This window comes from Penicillium psychrosexuale (genome assembly GCF_028828465.1).
Source record: "Penicillium psychrosexuale strain IBT 29551 chromosome Unknown utg000002l, whole genome shotgun sequence".
Classification (NCBI taxonomy): domain Eukaryota; kingdom Fungi; phylum Ascomycota; class Eurotiomycetes; order Eurotiales; family Aspergillaceae; genus Penicillium; species Penicillium psychrosexuale.
In genome coordinates this window covers 906,166-926,776 of record NW_026643187.1, presented here as the reverse complement: position 1 = coordinate 926,776, position 20,611 = coordinate 906,166, and the positions used below count along the sequence as shown (strand labels likewise).

Genomic DNA, 20,611 nt, shown 5'->3' with positions numbered 1-20,611 from the left:
CGCGATGATCCCTAGTTCGACCCGTCCTAGCTCGCCACACCTTGCTGATACAGTCCCCAGTTTTCGGAATTCCATGCCATGCACCCATCACCAGAGCTTCTAAAGTACAAAGTAGAGGTGAGATTGGAGTAAGTAGTCCGGGGTCAGTGCCATGTGCACACCAGTCGGTGTACATCGTGACCTATAAACGCCTCACGAGGCTCGTATAACTGTGGCGATGCCAATGCAGCAGAGAAGCAAGAGCTTTCATCCGCGGTGTGAAGTGAAGGTATCGGCTATATCCTAGCTGGGCACATGTACCTGACTACCAGCTTACTATAAGCGGTTTGACATGCCCAGGTAGTCAGTAACGCCAGCAACGTCAGCATTGCAACCTTGTAAGGATAAGGCAAAAAATAAAGAGCACCCCGTGGACGATAACGCCATCCAGTTTCAACATGATTCGGAGTTGAAAAGCCTTACGCCCCTGACGGCTCGCTCTGAATCGATATTCCCACGTTCCAGACCGCAAGGGCTCTAGATCGGGGAAACTGCGGGCTCTGAAAGAGCAGTTGCTGTGGAGTACAGAGTACACAGGCGCATAGTGTAGGGACCTTTCCCCTGCATGATGACCTTTTGGTATTAGGTCGAGTCAGCTAGTCCTTTTCTAAGGGTTACATTGGCAGTTCAAAATAGAAAATATGAAATTCGACATGGCAATTCGCTTGGAAATAAAAGAAAACAAGAAAAAAGAATAGCAGAAAAGAGTCTGAATCGGTTCCACAGGGGGGCCAAAGTACGCCTGCTCCACGTATTGTCTCTCTCCATCCTTCTCCCTTTCATCTCGACCCCATGCAAGGAATATAGCGCCTATTACTGGATTCTTGAGAGTGTGGCCCATGCCGTCTTCGGCCGGTGAACGTAGCTATTTTCGATGTGGTAGGAAATTAATACTTTTTTTTTAGAAAAAAAAAAACTTGTTGGTTCTTTAAAATAAGGCGAGACCGTCCGAGTTCGCGGCGCTCTTTAACCACTGTCGAACTAATAGTGTCATTCATTCTTCGTACCTTAGGCCCACACTCTCTTTATCGACCGGAAAACACAAAACGAAATAGAAGGCAGCCTGGTAATACCCAGTCATTAGACAGCATGGCTCAATCCACCAAGTGTTATCTTCCGCGGTTCGCGTCGACGATTGACGGGCCTAAACGCCCAGTCTCGATGAAGACGAGACCAACGGCTGCTCAGCATGCGCAGTTATTAACCGCATCGAACGAAGGCCGTCTGGACCCAATGCTACGAGCCACCTGGGCTCTCTTGTTGCATTACTATATCCGTTCCGAGGATATATGCTTTGGTTACCAACATCTCGAGGGCGACTCGCGCTCTCTCAAATCATCTGTACAGCGTTCTACCGGTCTCAATATTTCGACAATTCGCATATCCATCAACGACAACGACTCTGTTACGGCAATTGTAGATAAGGTGCGCGCAGACAGTGCGAATCGCCAGCTCGATGGCAGCTCGGACGTCACTTCCGAGGGATATCTCCCCTTCAACACCATCTTGATGCTGCGCACATATGACCACCCTGCTTCTTCTTCAAAACCTATTTTGGCAACAGCTCTTCCGGACGAGGTTAGTTAATCCAGTAACATGATTTTCTTTAGACAGAAACGCAATTCGCTAACAATGCGCAGTGTCAAGTCCGTCTTCATGTTAAGGTGCTGCGTGGAGACATCAGCATCTTCCTTGAATGGCACAAAGGCGACATGTCCGGGGAGCAGATGAAGAGTATTGGAAACATTTTTGAGCAGTTGCTTGCCAAAGTCCTTTCCTCCGAGAACACCGCTATTAGCCAGCTTAATTTGTTCTCGGAAAACGACTGGCAACGCATTTGCAATTGGAACTCCACCATGCCGCAGCTTCACGATCGCTGCATCCACGAGGCTATCCACGATCAAATGTTGAGCGGCCCTGATCGTGAGGCTGTGTGTGCGTGGGATGGCAGTTTGACGTTCGCCGAGTTGGACCACCAAGCATCGAAGCTTGCATGCCATCTTCGCATGCAGGGAGTCGGGCCGGAAATCCGCGTGGCTTTGTGTTTCGATAAATCGGTAAGTGGAATGTTTCATGAATGGATCAATGTTCCAGAATTCATTTCGTTGTGGGCATACTGACGGGACATGGCAGAAATGGAACATCGTGGCAATGCTTGGCGTGATGAAAGCCGGCGGCGCGTTCGTGCCATTGGACCCGACTCACCCAACTTCCCGACTGCAAGCTCTCATCCAATCGGTTCAGGCACCGGTTGTGCTGTGCTCTCAGCATCTTGCCGAAAAACTTCGTCCTATTGCGAAGACTTTAATACCCCTTTCTGCTGATACTCTAGATCCCCTGTCTGACCCCGCCGAGAATGTCAATCTGGCATCCGGTGTCACAGGTCAAAATGCGGCTTATGTTCTGTTTACCTCTGGATCAACAGGAGAACCCAAGGTTAGTCCTTTGTGAATATTTAAATATAGTTGCCTGCAGGAGTAGCTGACTTATGTCTCGCAGGGAACCCTGTTGGAGCACCGCGCGTTTTTGTCCGGCGCAATGGTGCATGGACCCGGTTTGCTCATTTATCGCGAGTCGCGATGCCTCCAATTCGCCGCTCACACATTCGATGCCAGTTTGGCGGAAGCGTTGACGCCGCTCATTCATGGCGCATGTGTGTGCATTCCGAGCGAGGAAGCTCGCCTCAACGATATTGTGACCACCATCAACGAGATGCGAGTCACCCAAGCTTGCTTCACCCCGTCATTCATCGGCTTTATTGAAATTGAGAGTGTTCCAGGACTGGAGAGTTTGGTTCTGGCCGGAGAGGCAATGTCGCAGTCCCAGCTGGCTACTTGGTCCAAAATCAAACTGGTCAATGGTTATGGACCTACCGAGGCCAGTGTGGCATCCGTGCTCAATTCCAATGTTACACCTGACACCGATTGTAAAGATATCGGCCTGCCAATTGGTGTGCGGACTTGGCTTGTGAACCCTGATAACCACGATGAACTGGTTCCCGTGGGCTGCCCTGGAGAACTACTTCTGGAGGGCCCACCCCTGGCCAGGTGCTACGTGAATAATCCACAAAAGACAAACGAATCGTTCATCTACGACCCTGCTTGGACTACATTGGACCCTGAAAGTGGCTCTAACCGTAGATTCTACAAGACAGGCGATCTTGTCAGGTACAACTCTGAATCTGGTGCCCTTAATTACATCGGTCGCAAAGATACGCAGGTCAAGGTTCACGGACAACGCATCGAGCTCGGCGAGATTGAGAATCAGCTCAGCAAAGATTTGAACGTCACTCATTGCTCTGTCTTTTTCCCCAAGACTGGTTTCTCCAAGGGACGGTTGGCCGCAGTTGTCTCTTCCACCGGATTGCTTGCGGAACAGTCTGATTCGGACTTGGAGCCTCTACGACTTGTCTCCGCCTCGAAAAAGGCTGAGCTTGTCCCGGGAATTCGAGAGCGCCTATCGGGTCGCCTCCCCACTTATATGGTCCCTGCGGTTTGGTTGTGTGTTGAAGCTCTTCCACTTCTGCCATCAGGGAAACTCGACCGCAAGGGCATTTCCACTTGGGTCGCAGGTATGGAGAATGACCCCGATCTTCAGAACAATGCCTCTGTTGCAATCGTCGGCACAGAGGCTTCACAGCCCGCCAACGACATAGAGGATGCTTTAGCTGCTGTATATAGCCGTGTCCTCAACATTCCTCAGAACCAACTTGACTTGAATCAGAGTTTCCTCGCCCTCGGCGGTGATTCGATCGCAGCTATGACATGTATCGGTCTCTGCAAGAAGCGAGGATTTTCTCTCTCCGTACAAGAGCTTCTTCGGAGCAAATCAATCCGGGACCTCGCAACTCGCGCGAAGACAATCGATCACCTGACGACTTACGAGGAGGCTGTCGATGAACCATTCAGCCTGTCGCCTATCCAGATCCTTCACTTTGGTGTACGCAAGGAGGGTCAAGGCCACTTCAACCAAGGAATCCTCACTCGTTTGAACAAACCCGTCGATGAACCAACCCTCCGAAAGGCTATCGAAACTCTGGTGTCTCGCCACTCGATGCTCCGTGCGCGATTTACTGACACAGGATTCGCAACGGCATCGAATCAACACATCACTCGCGATATCAAGGGATCTTACAGATGGCGGATGCACAATCTTGGCAGCATGGACGAGGTCAAGACTCATGTAGCTGACAGCCAGTCTTCTATCAACTGCTTCTCTGGACCGTTGCTTGCAGTCGATTATTTCTTGGTGAAGGGGCAGCCTAATGTTCTATCAATGACAGCTCACCACTTGGTTGTCGACATTGTCTCGTGGAGAATTATTCTGGAAGATTTGGAAGACATCATCCTAAACCCCGAGAAGACGGAAACCAGCGATAGCTCCTTACCTTTCCAAACCTGGTGCCGTTTGCAGAATGAGCACTGCAAGATCCTCCGGGATGAGCACAAAGTTGCAACCGACACTCTCGCTCCAACCGACTTTGGCTACTGGGGACTGAAGGACACTCAAACTACATATGGTAATGTGGATTGTGCCTCCTTCGAGATCGACCCTGCCCACACCAATGCAATTCTGCTGGAATGTAACAAAGCTCTCGGCACCGAGCCGATTGATCTCTTCCTGGCAGCAATGCTTCACTCATTTGGCCGAGCCTTCCCCGATCGTTCTCTTCCAACTATCTACAATGAGGGTCACGGACGAGAAGTCTGGGATCCATCCATTGATATCTCGCATACTGTCGGATGGTTCACCATTCTGCACCCAATCTTCGTCTCTGCCTACAATTCCGACAACCCCATTGATACCCTCATGCAGGTGAAAGATCTCCGCCGTCGTGTCTCGGATAATGGTCGCGCAGATTTCGCCAGCCGTGTTCTGCCAGCCGAGGGCAATCGAGAGTCGGAGCACCCCCACCCCTTCGAGATGTCGTTTAACTACGTCGGACAACACCGAGATCTACAGAGGACGGATGGTCTCTTCCAGCTTGTTGATCAGATGGCCGGAGAGGCTGGCCAAGGAGGCGGTGCCGCAGACTTTGGTGCTGATACTCCCCGCTTTGGTCTGTTTGAGATCTCTGCAATGGTCGTGGCCGGCAAAGTTCGATTCAACTTCTCCTTCAACAGGTTTATGCAACACCAGGACCGTATTCACCGATGGGTTTCCGAATGCCAGAAGCTGCTTATAAGTCTCTCCGAGCAGCTTCCCACCCTCGAGCCACGATTGACTCTCAGCTCGTTCCCCATGTTGTCGTTGAGCTATCCTACTCTGGACAAATTGCTCAATGAGAAGTTGCCTGCTCTGGGTATCGAGTCCCCGGATCTTGTTGAAGATATCTACCCTTGTTCTCGCATGCAGCAGGGTATCCTCCTTGGTCGCAAGCGAGATAGCTCCTACTACGCTGTCCACGACACCTTTGAAATTCGGGCCACCGGATCTAGCGAGCCAAATCTCGATCGCTTGATCAATGCATGGCAGCAGGTCGTTTCTCATCATGCGATGTTCCGCACCATCTTCGTTGAGAACCTCACTCCTCGGGACCCCTTCTGCCAAGTCGTATTGAAGAGCTATGATGTTACTCCTATCTTTTTGCAGTCTTCAGGGGAAGATGATGTGATTGCCACCTTTGACAAGGAGGATCCCAAGGATTACAGCGAGCCCGAACCAGCGTATCGCTTCACTATTTGCCAGACACCCGCTGGAAGGTTGTTTGCTCGCCTTGAGATTAGCCATGCTGCGATGGACGGTAATTCTATCTCAATCATCCTCCGTCACCTGCAGCTCGCATACGCTGGCAGACTCGAGGAAAGCCCTCAGCCTTTGTTCAAGGACTATATTCAGTACCTCCAGGATGCACCAAAGGAAGCTAGCATCAACTACTGGCGCTCGTACTTGGACCAGGCCAAGCCGTGCCACTTCCCTGCCCTCACTGACGGCCAACAATCGCCAAAGGCACTTCGGTCCATTCCAGTCAACTTCGGCGCGCTCAGTGAGCTCCAAACTGTTTGTGAGACGCGCGGAATCACTCTCGCAAATGTCTTCAATGCCGCGTGGGGCCTCACTCTCCGCGCCTTCTGTGGATCCGACGATGTCTCCTTCAGCTACATGGCATCTCTGCGTGATGTCTCTGCTGAGGGCATCCAGTGGGTCATTGGACCAGTTATCAACCTTCTAGTTTGCCGCATGGAGGTTCCTGATAACGCGAAGCTCAGTGATGTACTGCATCAAATACAGAACGACTATATGGAAAGTCTTCCTTACCGACACACTTCGCTCATTGATATCCAACATGCTTTGAAGCTGTCCGACACGAATTTGTTTAATTCCGGCGTCTCCTACCGCCGGCTTCCTAGTTCCAAGGATGCTGTCAGCAGTGACATTGAGTGTGTTGAGGTTGGCTCAATCCATGATCCCGCCGAGTTCCCGGTTTTCATCAACATCGAGGCCATGGATACCACTGCTCGAATTGACCTCAACTACTGGACCACGAACCTGTCTGATTCACAGGCTGCCAATGTGGCCAATACCTATCTTCGTTGCCTTGAGAACGTCGTGTCGAACATTGACGGTGAAATCCGCCAGCTAGACAGCTTGAGCGACGACAACCGCACCCAGATCATGGCGTGGAACAGCAAGACTCCCAAGCCTTTTGAGAAGTGCGCTCATCAGGTTGTGCAAGAGATGGCGAAGAAGCTCCCCGATGCGTTGGCTGTCACCGCTTGGGATGGCAACTTGACTTACTCGAAGTTGGATCAATTCTCCTCTCGTTTGGCAACCTACCTTACCACATTCGGTGTTGGTCCTGGCACCCTGATCCCTATCTGCTTCGAGAAGTCTGTGTGGAACATAGTCTCCACACTGGCAATCATGAAAGCCGGTGGTGGCTGTATTCCAGTTGATACACCCCAGAGTTTGGCTCTTGTTGAGAATTGGATTGTCGACAACGCTGTGCAAGTCGCTCTGGCTTCCCCGGAGAAGGCCCAGGTTCTCGAGGATGCTGTGCCGTACGTCATCCCTGTAAGCGAGTCTCTCCTCGAGTACCTCGCCGACGAGGTTCTCAACCCCGTGGCACAATCATCCGACATCGCGTACGTCGCTATGACTGCTGGAACCGCTGGCTCGGCCAAGAGTGTCGTCCTTGACCATTCAACTGTCATGACTCGAGCCGAGGCATTCGCTACCACCATGGCAATTGCCGATGTCTCCAGGACCCTGCAGTTTGCACCTCACACATCTGATGGATTTATTGTCGAGGCATTTGGCACTTTCATGTGGGGTGGTTGCCTTTGCATCCCGGCTGATATTGACCCCGCCAACTTGGCCACCTCTATCAATGCCCTCCACGTTAATGTTGCTAGCATCACCCCAACAGCCGCAAGCTTTTTCTCCCCCAAGGATGTTCCGGGACTGCGATCGATTGCCCTGGGCGGCGAAGTCGTTTCTCAGAGTGTCCTCGACCACTGGCAGACTGACGATCTCCAACTGCAGGTTTTGTATGGAACATGCGAGAGCTCGGCTGCCTCCTTCCACGTGTTCTGTTCCCAGGACGACAACGAGGCTAACCTCATTGGAAAGAGCACCTCTTGTGTTTCGTGGGTGGTTGATTCCTCGAACCACAATTGCCTTGTTCCGATCGGCAGTGTTGGAGAATTGGTACTTGAGGGGCCTGTTGTTGCTCGGGGATACCTTGACGACCAGTCTGTAGAGAGCTGTGACTTCTTCAACGACGCTTCCTGGCTTTGTGGACAACGAGAAGGCGATAAACATCGCTTATTCAAGACCGGAGATCTTGTTCGGTACAAGTCTGATGGCTCCCTTGTTTTCCTCGGCCGAAAGAACGATAAGAATGGATCCGCCTTGGCTAGCGAGCTAATTCAGCCTCAGGCGCGCATTGATTCCTTCCTAGGCAACAAGAGGAAGTGCGTTGTGGAGAGCGTTCCGCTGCAACGTGACAACGTGAAGACCAATGCCCTCGTCGCTTTTGTGGTTTCTTCGGACACCACAACAGTCACTTTTGGGGATCGCGTCCTCCAGTCCACGACACCTGAGCTGAAAGAGGCCGTATATAGCCTGCACGCCAATCTGAGCACCAGTCTTCCTGGTAGTAAGGTTCCGAGTTTTTACATCCCTATATCCTCCCTCCCCTTGACTGTTTCTGGAAAGCTAAACCGCCAGGCCCTCAAAACCGAAACTCAGGCGCTTTCGATCAATGCTCTCGAGGCTTTCGACATCAAGCGTTGGAACGGATCCAAGGCTGGTAATCGGGATTCACGACATGCAAGTCTTTCCGGGGCCAACATCGCTTTCTGGAAGGAGTATCTCGCCGATGTTGAGCCCTGCGTTTTCCCGCCCCTTTCCCATGCGGCAAGCGACAATGGCCGCTCCACCCGCACGCTCAACAAACAGACAGCCAACATCCATGCCTTTAGCAGATTGTTTGGCATTCCTGTGGAAACTCTTTTCCAGTTTGCCTGGGCCGTTGTGCTCCGTTGGTACACCGGCTCAGACGATGTGTGCTTTGGGTATTCTGCCTCAGCTTTGGACACGAAACTGGCGGATGAGGGAGTTGCCACCTGTCGCTTCCTCGTGCAGAATGAGCAAAAGCTGCAAGAGACTCTTCAAAAAGCAAAGACAGACTCCGAGAACAGTGCATTAAACGTCGCTGTGTTAGACGCCGTCAAACACCAGCTTGGACTCGATGATACAACGCTCTTCAATACCTCCCTTTCCTATCGCATAGCTTCCAATCTTCCCAAAGGAAGTACCCGTGAGCCAAGCACATCCACTGCTTACAAAATCCTGGTTGAAGCTGAAGTCTCGCATTCGTACGCCGAGATCCACTTCAATTACTCCTCAGAAACCCTTTCCTCCTTCCAGGTCAACCATGTCATGGACATGTTTGACCAAGTCTTGGATGATTTGATCGCTCACAACCTCCGTGACCGCACGATCGGAGATATCAATGTATTCACTGAGCGCTCAGTTCGCCAGATCCGCGATTGGAATGCCGCATCCCCTCCTAGGGTGGAGAAGTGCGCCGACGAGCTCATTCAGCAACAGGCACTGCTTCACCCTCGCGCGGAAGCCATTTGCTCTTGGGACAAGAATTTCACTTATGGGCAGCTTGAAATTGTTTCCAGTCGCTTGGCTCGCCATCTCTCCAGTCTTGGGGTTAAGCCCGAAGCCTTCGTGGTGTTGTGCTTCGAAAAGTCCGCTTGGGCTGTAGTTGCCCAGCTGGCTGTTCTCAAGGCGGGTGGAGCTTTCGTCTCGATTGACCCATCCCACCCCGATTCTCGACTGAAGATGCTCATTGACGAAATTGGTACTAACCTTGTCTTGTGCTCATCTTCTGTCCACACCAAAGTTTCGAAGCTCTGCGCGAAATCGTTTGCCGTCTGCCAGACTTCAATCTCCCAACTTCCCGACTCGCCTTTGGCTTTGCCTGGTGCTCGCCCTACCCCTAACAGTGCTGCATATGCTATCTTTACCTCTGGTACAACTGGAAAGCCGAAGGCGACTGTTGTCGAGCATACTGCCCTTAGCACCACCGCGATCGCGATGATCGATACGCTGCACATGACCCCTACAACACGAGCTTTGCAATTCTCTAACTACACGTTTGACGTCAGCGTTCTGGAGATCATGATGGTTCTCATGACTGGTGGTTGTGTCTGTATTCCCAGTGAGGAGGAACGCATGAACAACTTGGGTGGTGCCATCCGTCGTATGGAAGCCACCTTCATCACGGCACCTCCCGCCATTGTCAATACCCTAGAGCCGAAGAACGTTCCCACGTTGAAGGTCATCATCACGGGTGGTGAGAAGATGCCCGCTAACCATATCGACCGCTGGGGAGACCGGTGCGTCATCAATGCCTATGGTCCCTCCGAAGCCACTGTCGTTGCCACAGCTGGTATCAAGGTTGATTGGAATGGCAAGCGTGTCAACGATGATCCCACATCTATTGGAAAGGCTTCAAACTGCAGAGTCTGGATCGTGGATCCGAACAATTCCAACCGACTTCTCCCCGTTGGTGCTGTTGGCGAGTTGATCCTCGAAGGAAGCAACATTGCCCGTGGATACCTTGCGAACGAGGAGAAGACAAAGGCCTCTTTCTTCGTGAATCCTGTTTGGAACCGTCACTCCGGCTTCCAGGGTGTGTTCAAGCGAAATGATCGCATGTACCGGACTGGTGATCTTGTTCGCTACAACAGCGATGGCAGTCTAGCCTTCATCTCCCGCAAAGACACTCAGATCAAGTTCAATGGCCAGCGCATCGAACTCGAGGAGATCGAACAGCAATGTCTTCGCTGCCTACCCGAGGACTCTCAGGTCGCTGTTGATGTTGTTGTTCCCGAGGAACGCACCATCGCAAAGGGGCTCGCCGCGTTCTTCACCGTGCATGATCCGAACTCCAACGGCGGCAGCAGCGATCAATTTGCCCCCACGGTTTCTGGAGCCGATCCCCTGCTACTGCCTATCTCTGTGTCTAACATGGATGCCATTCAGAAGTTGAAGGGCTCTCTGCCCGAGCTTCTGCCTCAGAGCATGATGCCCCGACTCTTCTTCCCTATCCGCAACTTGCCCTTCACCTCCTCCGGGAAGATTGACCGCCGAAGACTGCGGGCCATGGTGCAGACCTTGTCCAAGGATACTTTGAAGTCTTACATTACCTTCAACACCTCTGACAGAAGGGAGGCTTCCTCGGCCACCGGCCTAGAGATCAAGCTTGTGGCCCTTGTGGAAAAGACCCTCGAGCTTGAAGCCGGGTCTGTCACCGCCGATGACAGCTTTTTCGGTCTGGGTGGTGATTCCTTGTCCGCCATGAACCTGGTCGGTGCTGCTCAAGCAGAGGGTATCGCACTTACCGTCTCGAGCATCTTCAACTCCCCAATCTTGATCGACATGGCCAAGACCTGCGTCGTGTCTAATGGAGCCGCTGAGGTTAAGAAAGAGAACGTCATGGCGTTCTCATTGCTGCCCTCTGGAGTCTACCTCGAGAACTTGATGGATGAAGTGACTGATAACTGCGAAGTGTCCAAGGACCTCATTAGCGATATTTATCCATGCAGTGCCGTACAGGAGGGCCTTTTGACGCTATCTATCAAGCAACACGGTGCTTATGTTGCGCAGCCCTCGTTCCGTCTTGCTGCTGGCATTGATGTTGCTAAATTCAAACAAGCCTGGCAACAAACCGTGGCAGACTTGGAAATCCTTCGCACTCGCATTGTCCATACCGAAGCCATGAACTTCGCTCAAGTTGTCCTTAAGGACGGCCCTATCTCCTGGGTCGAAGCAGAGTCGTTCGACGACCTCCCCAACGACATCCTTCACCTACCAAAGCACAATGGAGCATCTCTGACCGGTTACGCCATGGTGCACCCTCGTGGCTCCTCTGATAGTTACTTTGTGTGGTCTGTTCATCATGCCCTTTATGACGGCTGGAGTATTCCTTTGGTATTCCGCAAGGTTGAGGAGAACTACTTTGCCTCGCAGAACAAACGCGCTGGCACTCCTTACAGTCTTTTCATTGAATACCTGGTGAAAAAGGATATGGAAGAGTCTGACAAATTCTGGAAGTCTTATTTGAGCGAGCTTTCGAGCAGTCCTTTCCCTCATAACAAGAGTGCAGTGCCTGATGCAATGCGTGCTGGCAACACTCAGCACCACAGCATCAAGGTTTCCCGCACTCGCAATAGCGTCGACTTCACGATCCCTGTGCTCCTCCGCGCTGCATGGGCAATCGTCGTTGCTACCCACACGGCGTCTGGTGATGTCTGCTTCGGCGAGACTTTGTCGGGCAGAAATATCGATCTTCCCGGTGTTGCGGACATTGCTGGTCCTGTCCTGACCACCGTCCCCACTCGTGTCCAGGTTGACAATGCCATGTTGACTATGCAATACTTGCAGAAGATCCACCAGTCTACTACCGAGATGATTCCGCACTTACACTCTGGTCTTCAACGTGTCCGCCAGCTCAGCAAGGACACTGCCACGGGCTGCGATTTCAAGAACCTGCTTGTAATCCAACCAGGTGATGGTGAGCTCGATAATAAGATGTGGATCGACGAGAAACGTGAAACAAGCGAAGATTTCTTCACTCACCCTCTTGTCGTGGAATGTGGTATCACCAAGACAAACATTTCATTCACTGTTCATCACGATGAGCTTGTCATTAACGGATGGCAGACCAAGCGTATCACTGAACAATTTGCGCATGTTCTCCAGCAATTGATTGCCTTGCCCAAGAACGGCACGAGCAAGCTCGGAGACTTGGAGGTCATCAGCCCTGAAGACAAGGTTGAAATCGGTACGTGGAACCAACGTGTCCCGCTCACAGTGGAACGGACCGTCCAAGATTTCATTCGTGAGAAGGCCGACGAGACCCCAAACGCCCAGGCTGTGTGTGCCTGGGATGGCGACCTCACCTACAGAGAATTCTGGGATCTCGCATCTGGCTTTGCCAACTACCTGGTCTCTCGCGGAGTTGGCCCAGAGGTATTTGTTCCAGTCTGCCTGGACAAGTCGGCTTGGGCAATGGTCACGCTCATCAGTATTCTCATTGCTGGTGGTGGGTACGTGCCTTTGGATCCCTCCCATCCTACCTCGCGACATGAGGAAATCCTCGCAGACGTTGGTGCCAACATGATACTGTGCACTCCCAACTATACAAACCGCTACAGCCGAGTGATGAAGACTGTTATCCCCATCAGCAAGGAGACCATCAAGGCCTACGGTGCCCTCAAGTCTTCTGCCCGTCGCCGCGCTGAAGTCAAACCCTCCAATATGGCTTACGCTCTATTTACCTCTGGCAGCACCGGTCGCGCCAAGGGAATCATTGTCGAGCACCGCAACGTGGTCAGCAGTATCATGGCATTCGCGCCGTGGGTTCGCATGGATGAGACCTCCAGAGTATTCCAATTCGCCTCTCTCACTTTCGATGCTGCTGTCATGGAGACTCTTGCAATTCTTATGCTCGGAGGTACCATCTGTGTGCCCAGCGAGGAGGACCGTCTCAACGATGTTGCCGGCGCAATCCGTCGACTCAATGTCACTTGGACTTTCCTCACCCCCTCAATTGCCAGTATAATCGAGCCATCCTCAGTGCCTTCCCTTAAGCACCTCGTTTGTGGTGGTGAGAAGATGTCCAATGAAGTTATCACCAAGTGGGCCAACTCTGTTCACCTCATGAACGGGTACGGACCGACCGAGACGTGTGTCTTTGCTGTGGTCGATAATGCCGTGGCCACCAATCGTGATCCCGGGCGTATCGGTTACGGTATTCCCAGCACTCTTACCTGGATTGTTGATCCCGACAACCACGATCGGCTGACTCCCCTGGGCGCAGTCGGTGAACTTGCACTCGAAGGCACTCCTTTGGCTAGGGAGTACCTCAAAAATCCCGAGAAAAACGCAGAAGCATTCACCACTGACCCAGCCTGGATCAAGGACTTCACGCCCACAGTCCCGGGTCCTCGCCGAATCTACAAGACTGGCGATCTTTGCTACTACAACCCTGATGGTTCTATTCAGTACATCAGCCGGAAGGATCACCAAGTCAAGTTGCACGGCCAACGGATGGAGCTGGGTGAGATTGAACATCGCCTTTCTGAGGATGCTCTTACTCGGCATGCTGTCGTCGTTCTCGCCAAGAATGGCCCTCTCAAGCAGCGCCTGGTCACTGTCATGTCGTTGAACAGTGTTGCAGCCGATACTTCGCTAATCTCCGACAAGCCTTGCGAGCTTGTTGATGAGGATGAGCTTGAGCGTCATGCCTACAACGAGCTGGTCGAAGTGCAGAAGAATCTTGAGAACCAGCTCCCCATTTACATGGTTCCCCAGACGTGGGCTCTCGTCAAGAAGCTTCCCATGCTCGTTTCTGGAAAGCTCGACCGGAAGAAGATCACCGCTTGGATTGAGGACATTGATGATGCCTCCTACGAGCGTATTATGGCCGATTACGATCGTATCAAGCGTGGCAAGACCGAAGAGAAGCCGCAAGAAAAGGAAGAGAAGAATGAATCCCTCAACATCGTCCGCGAAATATTCGCGCAGGTTCTGAATATCTCCACACAGAAGGTCAATGTCGATCGCTCTTTCGTCAGCTTGGGTAAGTATCCCATCCTCTCGAAACAGTCAACATACTAACCGGTCCTCACAGGCGGTGACAGCATTACTGGAATGGCTGTCATTTCCCGCGCTCGCAAGCAGGGACTTGTTCTCACACTCCACGACATTTTGCAGAGCAGATCTGTGAAGGAACTTGCCCAAACCGCCAGTTCTAAGGCACCTGTTTCTCGGCGTGAAGAGAAGTCTGGTGAAGGATTTGCGCTTTCGCCCGTCCAGAGACTCTACTTCCAGTGCTCAGACTCTTTCAAGGGAGCCGCTCGTTTCAACCAGAGCATCACTGTTCGCATCACTCGCCGTTGTGAGGGCGAGGTGCTCAAGCGCGCTATTAAGGCTGTTATCGGCCAGCATGCCATGTTCCGCGCACGCTTCAGCACATCTAGCGACGGCACCTGGCAACAGAAAACTGCAGCGGTAAGCTCAATACAAAATCATCGTCCAACATGTTCTAACTCAACCTCACAGGAGGTCGATGAATCTTTCCGATTCCGCGTTCACTCTGTGGGCGATACCCGAGCGATGGTTCCGAAGATTGCTGACAGTCAAAATTGCCTGGATCCTCTCAATGGGCCTATCCTGGCAGCCGACCTGTTTAACCTTCGCGCCGGTGGCCAGGTGTTATTCCTCGTCGCTCACCATCTCTGCATTGATATGGTCTCATGGCGCATCGTCCTCCAGGATCTCGAAGAGCTCGTTGTCTCTGGATCTCTTTCACTCGAGAAGGCATTGTCTTTCCAAAGCTGGTGTGCCATGCAGACGGAGAGAGCCAAGACGCACGATGCGTCTATTGCTCTGCCTTTCACCCCCGAGAAGCCCAACTTGCTTTACTGGGGCATGCAAGACTTACCCAATGTTTATGGAGATATCAAGATGGAATCCTTCACGTTGAGTGAGGATACCACCCAATTTATCCTTGACGGCTGCCACGGTGTCTTCCGCACGGACACTGTTGACATCTTGCTGTCTGCCATCATTCATTCCTTCGGTCGCACTTTCACCGATCGCAAGGTGCCGACTATCTACAATGAAGGACATGGGAGAGAACCCTGGGAAGCCGACATTGATCTTTCGCGAACAGTTGGCTGGTTTACCACGATGGCGCCTTTGCAAGTGCATTCAGAAGCTCGTAAGTTTACCATACCTGATCTTGCCAACAAAAAGCTGACACTAGAAGGTGCCCTCAATGACATTATCAAGCGTGTCAAAGACACCAGGCGCAAGATCGCAGACAACGGCCGTCCTTACTTCGCGAAAAGTCTTCTACAGGGCCAGGGTACTGATTTCCCTGTCCCATTGGAAATCCTTTTCAACTACCTGGGTAAAATGCAGCAACTTGAGCGAGCCGATTCCTTATTCCATCACCACGGTACTGTCTTCGACAGCTCAGACTTTGCCATCGCAGGTGATATGGGCCCTCAGACTGCTCGGTTTGCACTCTTCGAAGTATCTGCTATTGTGATCAAAGACCGCCTCAATGTTGCTTTCACCTACAACCACAAAATGCAGCATGAGGGCTCAATCCGCCGCTGGATTGTCCAGTGCAAGCAGACCCTCGAGAAGGATATCCTCACACTGAAAACGGCTACCCCCGAGCCTACTCTCAGCGACTACCCCCTCCTCCCCATCAACTATCACGGCCTCCAGATGCTCACAGCCAGCACCTTCCGCAAGGCCGGCATTCGGAACAAGGATCAGGTCGAGGACATATATCCCTGCTCTGCCATGCAGGAGGGCCTCTTGCTCAGTCAGCTCCGCGATCCCAACGCCTACATGTTCCATACTGTGTTTGAGATCAAAGATGCCAAATCTGGCAAGGTCGATGCCGAAGGAGTCGCTCGCGCCTGGCAAACCCTCGTCGACCGTCATCCTGTGCTGCGAACAATTTTCGTTGACAGCAACTACACTGGTGGATCTTTCGATCAACTGGTGCTCAAGAACCTTTCCGATAATATCCTCCGCGTGGAATGTCATGACTCGCAGGTAGAGGAGAAGTTGGCTGCTATCTCTCTTCATGCCAGAAACGCAATGCGCCAATCGAAGCTTTCTCACCAAATGACTGTTTGCAAAACAAACACCGGACGTGTGATCCTCAAGCTGGAGATCAACCATGCCATTATCGATGGTGGATCGGTGGATGTACTCCTCCGTGACATGACTCTTGCCTACGAGCGAAAGATTGCTGAGGGTTCAGGACCTCGCTTCAGCGACTACATCAAGTTCATCAGAACCCAGAGCCAGAGTGATGCACTTAGTCACTGGAAACAATACCTTGGTGGAGTTCACCCATGCCACCTCGCGCCGTCGGCTGTGTTCGAAGCCAAGAGAGAACTCAAGGGTGTCATGATGAACTTCGAGCGATTCCCTGAGCTGCTCAAGTTCTGCGAGCGCAGCTCTGTCACACTTGCCAACTTGACTCTGTCAGCCTGGGCGCTCGTCCTGCGACAGTTCACTGGCTCAGATGACGTGTGTTTCGGATACCTTTCTGCCGGTCGGGATGCCCCTGTCAATGGCATCCAGGACATGGTTGGAATCTTTATTAATATGCTCTGCTGTCGAGTTCAGTTCTCCGACCAACAAACTCTTATGGATGTATCCAAGAATGTTCAGGATGATTATATCCGTTGCATTCCCCACCAAAGCTGCTCTCTGGCCAGCATCCAACATGAGCTTGGTTGGCAAGGACAGTCGCTCTTCAATACTACCTTGTCAATCCAGAATCACTCCGTTGCGGGTCCTAAGGAGAAGGGATTGACCTTCGATCTTCAGCATGCACATGATCCGAGCGAAGTGAGTATAAGCCCTATCAATGCTTTGTTCAACTACTAACTGAATACAGTATGCGGTCACCGTGAATGTTGAGATTGCCCGAGGCCAGGAGGGCATTCTATTGAGATACTGGAACGATATTGTGTCTGACGAGGAGGCCCAGGCTCTGGCTGACACCGTCGCCAGGGTGTTCACTAGCTTCATTGAATCCCCCGCTGCGACTCTGTCGCAGTCCACATTCGCTTCCGAGGCTGAGCCCGAGTCACTGGATTGGGATCACTCCCAGACCACTCTGGCTGACAAGGCAAAGTCAACCGGAGATGCGATTGACAGCAGTGCTATTCAGAAAATTATTGATGATCGTGTTCATGAGATTATTAGTCGGATGTTGAGAGAAGGAAAACTGACGGTGCCTCCCATTCACTCGGAAGAGTTGTCAAGCTATGGTGGTCACCCTGATCCTATAGCCGACTCGCCGTACCAGTTAGGTATACAAGGAGCAGATGATTCGGGTATTTGTTCGGTGGCTTCCCGTTCCAGTGAGGATGGGATTTTGGCCGAGGTGGAAAGGAAATTGTGGAATCTTTGGAGCACAGCTCTTGGTCTTTCGCCCAACGTGGTGAGACACCAGGACAGCTTCTTCAAGTTGGGGGGTGACAGCATCACCGCCATGAAGATGGTCAGTGCCGCTCGTGAAGAGGGCCTGGTCCTTACTGTTGCAGATGTCTTCAACAATCCTGTCTTCGAGGACATGCTAGCAACAGTGCGAGCTGCGAATGTTACTCAGCAAATGCTGAATGCCGATCTCAAGTCTGGCGGCCCCAGGGAGGCTGATAGTGATTTACTCAATATCACGCCAACGACACTGGGGCTCAGCCCCTCTACCGAGAGCCTAGAGATTCTCAGGCCGTCCTGCATCGACGATGCCGCTGTGCAGAGCGGTATATGTCCCAAGATTGGTGTTTTCAAGGGTGGCATCGCGGACGTACTTCCTGTCACCGACTTCCAGGCGATGTCTCTAACGGCGACTCTCTTCAAGTCCCGATGGATGCTTAACTACTTCTATTTGGAAGGCAATGGTCCCCTGGACCTGAGACGCCTCCGCGAGAGTTGCTTGAAGGTTGTCGCGGCCTTTGATATCCTGCGCACAGTCTTCGTGTGCTTCCATGACCAATTCTTCCAGGTCGTGCTGCGCAAGATCCGTCCCAGCATCTTTGTTTACGAGACCGACCGCGCTCTTGATGAATTCACCATGACCCTCCAACAGAGAGATCGCGAATACGGACCGCGCGAAGGCGAGCAGTACGTGCAGTTCTACGTTGTCAAGAAGAAGGGCAGCGACCAACATCGTATCTTGGTCCGCCTCTCTCACACTCAATACGATGGAGTATGCTTGCCGAAGATCATGGCTGCCATTAAGCACGGATATGAAGGCACGCCGCTGCCTCCGGTGACTCCCTTTGCTGGTTACTTGCGACTGTTGCCAGGAACAATCACCCCAGACCATTATCGCCACTGGTCCGATCTTCTCAAGGGCTCTCAAATGACCCAGGTCGTCCGCAGAAAGGGCACCAGTATGTTCCAGAACGTTGGGGCATTCACCGAGATTCACAGAAAGATTGAGATTTCGCCCATCGCTCTTGGAAATGTCACCATCGCAACCGTCATGCAAGCTGCCTGGGCCCTGACTCTTGCTAAGCTGACTGCTCAGTCCGATGTTGTTTTTGGTCTGACTATCAGCGGTCGCAACGCTACAGTGCCCGGCATTGAGAGCACTGTTGGCCCTTGTGTCAATGTCATCCCGGTGCGCGTGAAGCTCGACGAGAAATGGACCGCTGTCGATATCTTCCGCTACCTTCAGGACCAGCAAGTCTCCAACATGCCTTTCGAGTCTCTAGGCTTCCGCGAGATCATCAAGCAATGTACCGACTGGCCTGACTGGACCTACTTCACTACCTCAGTCTTCCACCAGAACGTCGACTACGAAGGAACCATGGAGCTTGACAACAACAAGTACCGTATGGGTGGTGTCGGCGTCAATGACAACCTAGCTGATCTCACCATGGTGTCACGCCCCTCCGGTGAACGAGGCTTGGATGTCACCCTGGGCTACTCCGAAAAGGGACCTGTGATGCCATCATTCGCATCCAAGGTTCTCGACATGGCCTGTGAGATTGCGCAATCCCTCGTCGCCAACCCCACAGCCTCGCTGCCCTCCGCGAGCATGCTGCGCTCTCTACCACCGCAGACAATCGACGACCTGTCCCGAGCCTCAGACGAGCACTTCCTCAGCGCACACCTCAAGTCGCGCTCCATCGCAGAGCTGCTTGTGCATTCGGACATTCTGTCTCGCTCGTGGCACCAGGTCCTGCCCAGCCGCACCACCGTGGCTTCCGACCCAGACGCTGATGACAAGCTAACCCAGCAATCCGCCTTCCAGCTGGATTCGTCATTCTTTGATCTGGGCGGTGACGTCTTCAACCTGGCTCAGCTTACCTGGCTTCTTGAGCAAGATGGTCTCAAGGTCCGTCTAGAGGACCTTATTGAGCACCCCTCTTTCTTGGGCCAAATGGCCGTACTGGCTTTGCACAACGCCAAGCACCAGGATGATATCCCAGCAGAGCTTCTTGCTACCGGTGCTGCATTGCCTGATCCTGTCGCTCGCATCGAAAAGAAGAAGACATGGTCGAAGGCGATGACCATAGCGCGGAAGCTGACCGGACGAAACACCGTCAGTACTCGAGCTTGATATCAGCTGATCGAGCTGGAATCCGCGGAGAAAAACAAAAAAAAGCAAAAACAGGTGTTGATCACAAAAAAAAAAAAAAAAGGAAACACCGAAAATCCTTTCCTTTGCTATTTCTTTCTCTCAGTGTTTATGTTGCATGTTTTATATTCTGGTTGTCTTCGCCATATTCTTATGGCTTTGGCTTTTTGTCTTCTGGATTGGGTACATATGGGCGACGGATCGGACCACTACGACAAAACTAATTTTCTGCCGAGCAGAAAATTAGTCAGCTAGCCATACGCTATTCCACAGCTGTAATGAGTATACAGCAATTTATATTTTCTCTAATTACTCACTTTCCAACGGTCGCATTAAGTTCAAATTCGAAGGTCTAATTAATTAAAATGCCCCTCTCTAAAAGAGTTATAAATTTCAAACTAATTACGACTATTAGAAGCTGACAAGTAAGTATACCTGAGTAAGTAAGTATAGAGTAAGTAAGTGAGTGTTTCGGGAGGAAAATGTCTTCCTGGACCGCCTTCCTATTAAATATACTGCCGACTAGGAGTTTTAAATCGGTAGAGGTAGCAGAATTCTAAAAGGCGGTGAATTCTGGTATAGGGCATTAAGACAGAGGAATAGAACCTTATAGCATCGATGACTAAGCAATTTTATGAATACTTCTAGGTCATATGACCTCCCCGTATACCACTATCTTCTCCTCCTTACGCAAATTGATATTTTCTAAAGTACACGTATTCTTTATATAGTACACTCTCCTCTCTCAAATATGGTACTGCCATTATAGAGAGAGGTAATCTACTCTTTAAAAGGTTCAAGGTTAATTGATAGACGTATACTAGAGGTAAATGTAAAGAGGTTGCAATATTACATACAGGCCCAAGACCATAATCATATAGGCGGTGATTAGAGCGGTGAGCCAAAAATTAGTTT

General features: G+C 51.7%; 1 protein-coding gene across 1 annotated transcript; it reads left to right on the top strand.

Moving 5' to 3' along the window:
- Positions 1–1,128: 1,128 nt before the first annotated feature.
- nrps1 (uncharacterized protein) lies at positions 1,129–19,678 on the top strand (the record flags this gene model as incomplete). Its single annotated transcript, XM_057182422.1, has 7 exons — positions 1,129–1,617; positions 1,680–2,096; positions 2,173–2,475; positions 2,539–14,146; positions 14,198–14,577; positions 14,629–16,950; positions 17,000–19,678. The coding sequence occupies 7 exons, from the start codon at positions 1,129–1,131 to the stop codon at positions 19,676–19,678; spliced, it is 18,198 nt and encodes a 6,065-aa protein (XP_057043872.1).
- Between the last annotated feature and the right edge of the window lie 933 nt (positions 19,679–20,611).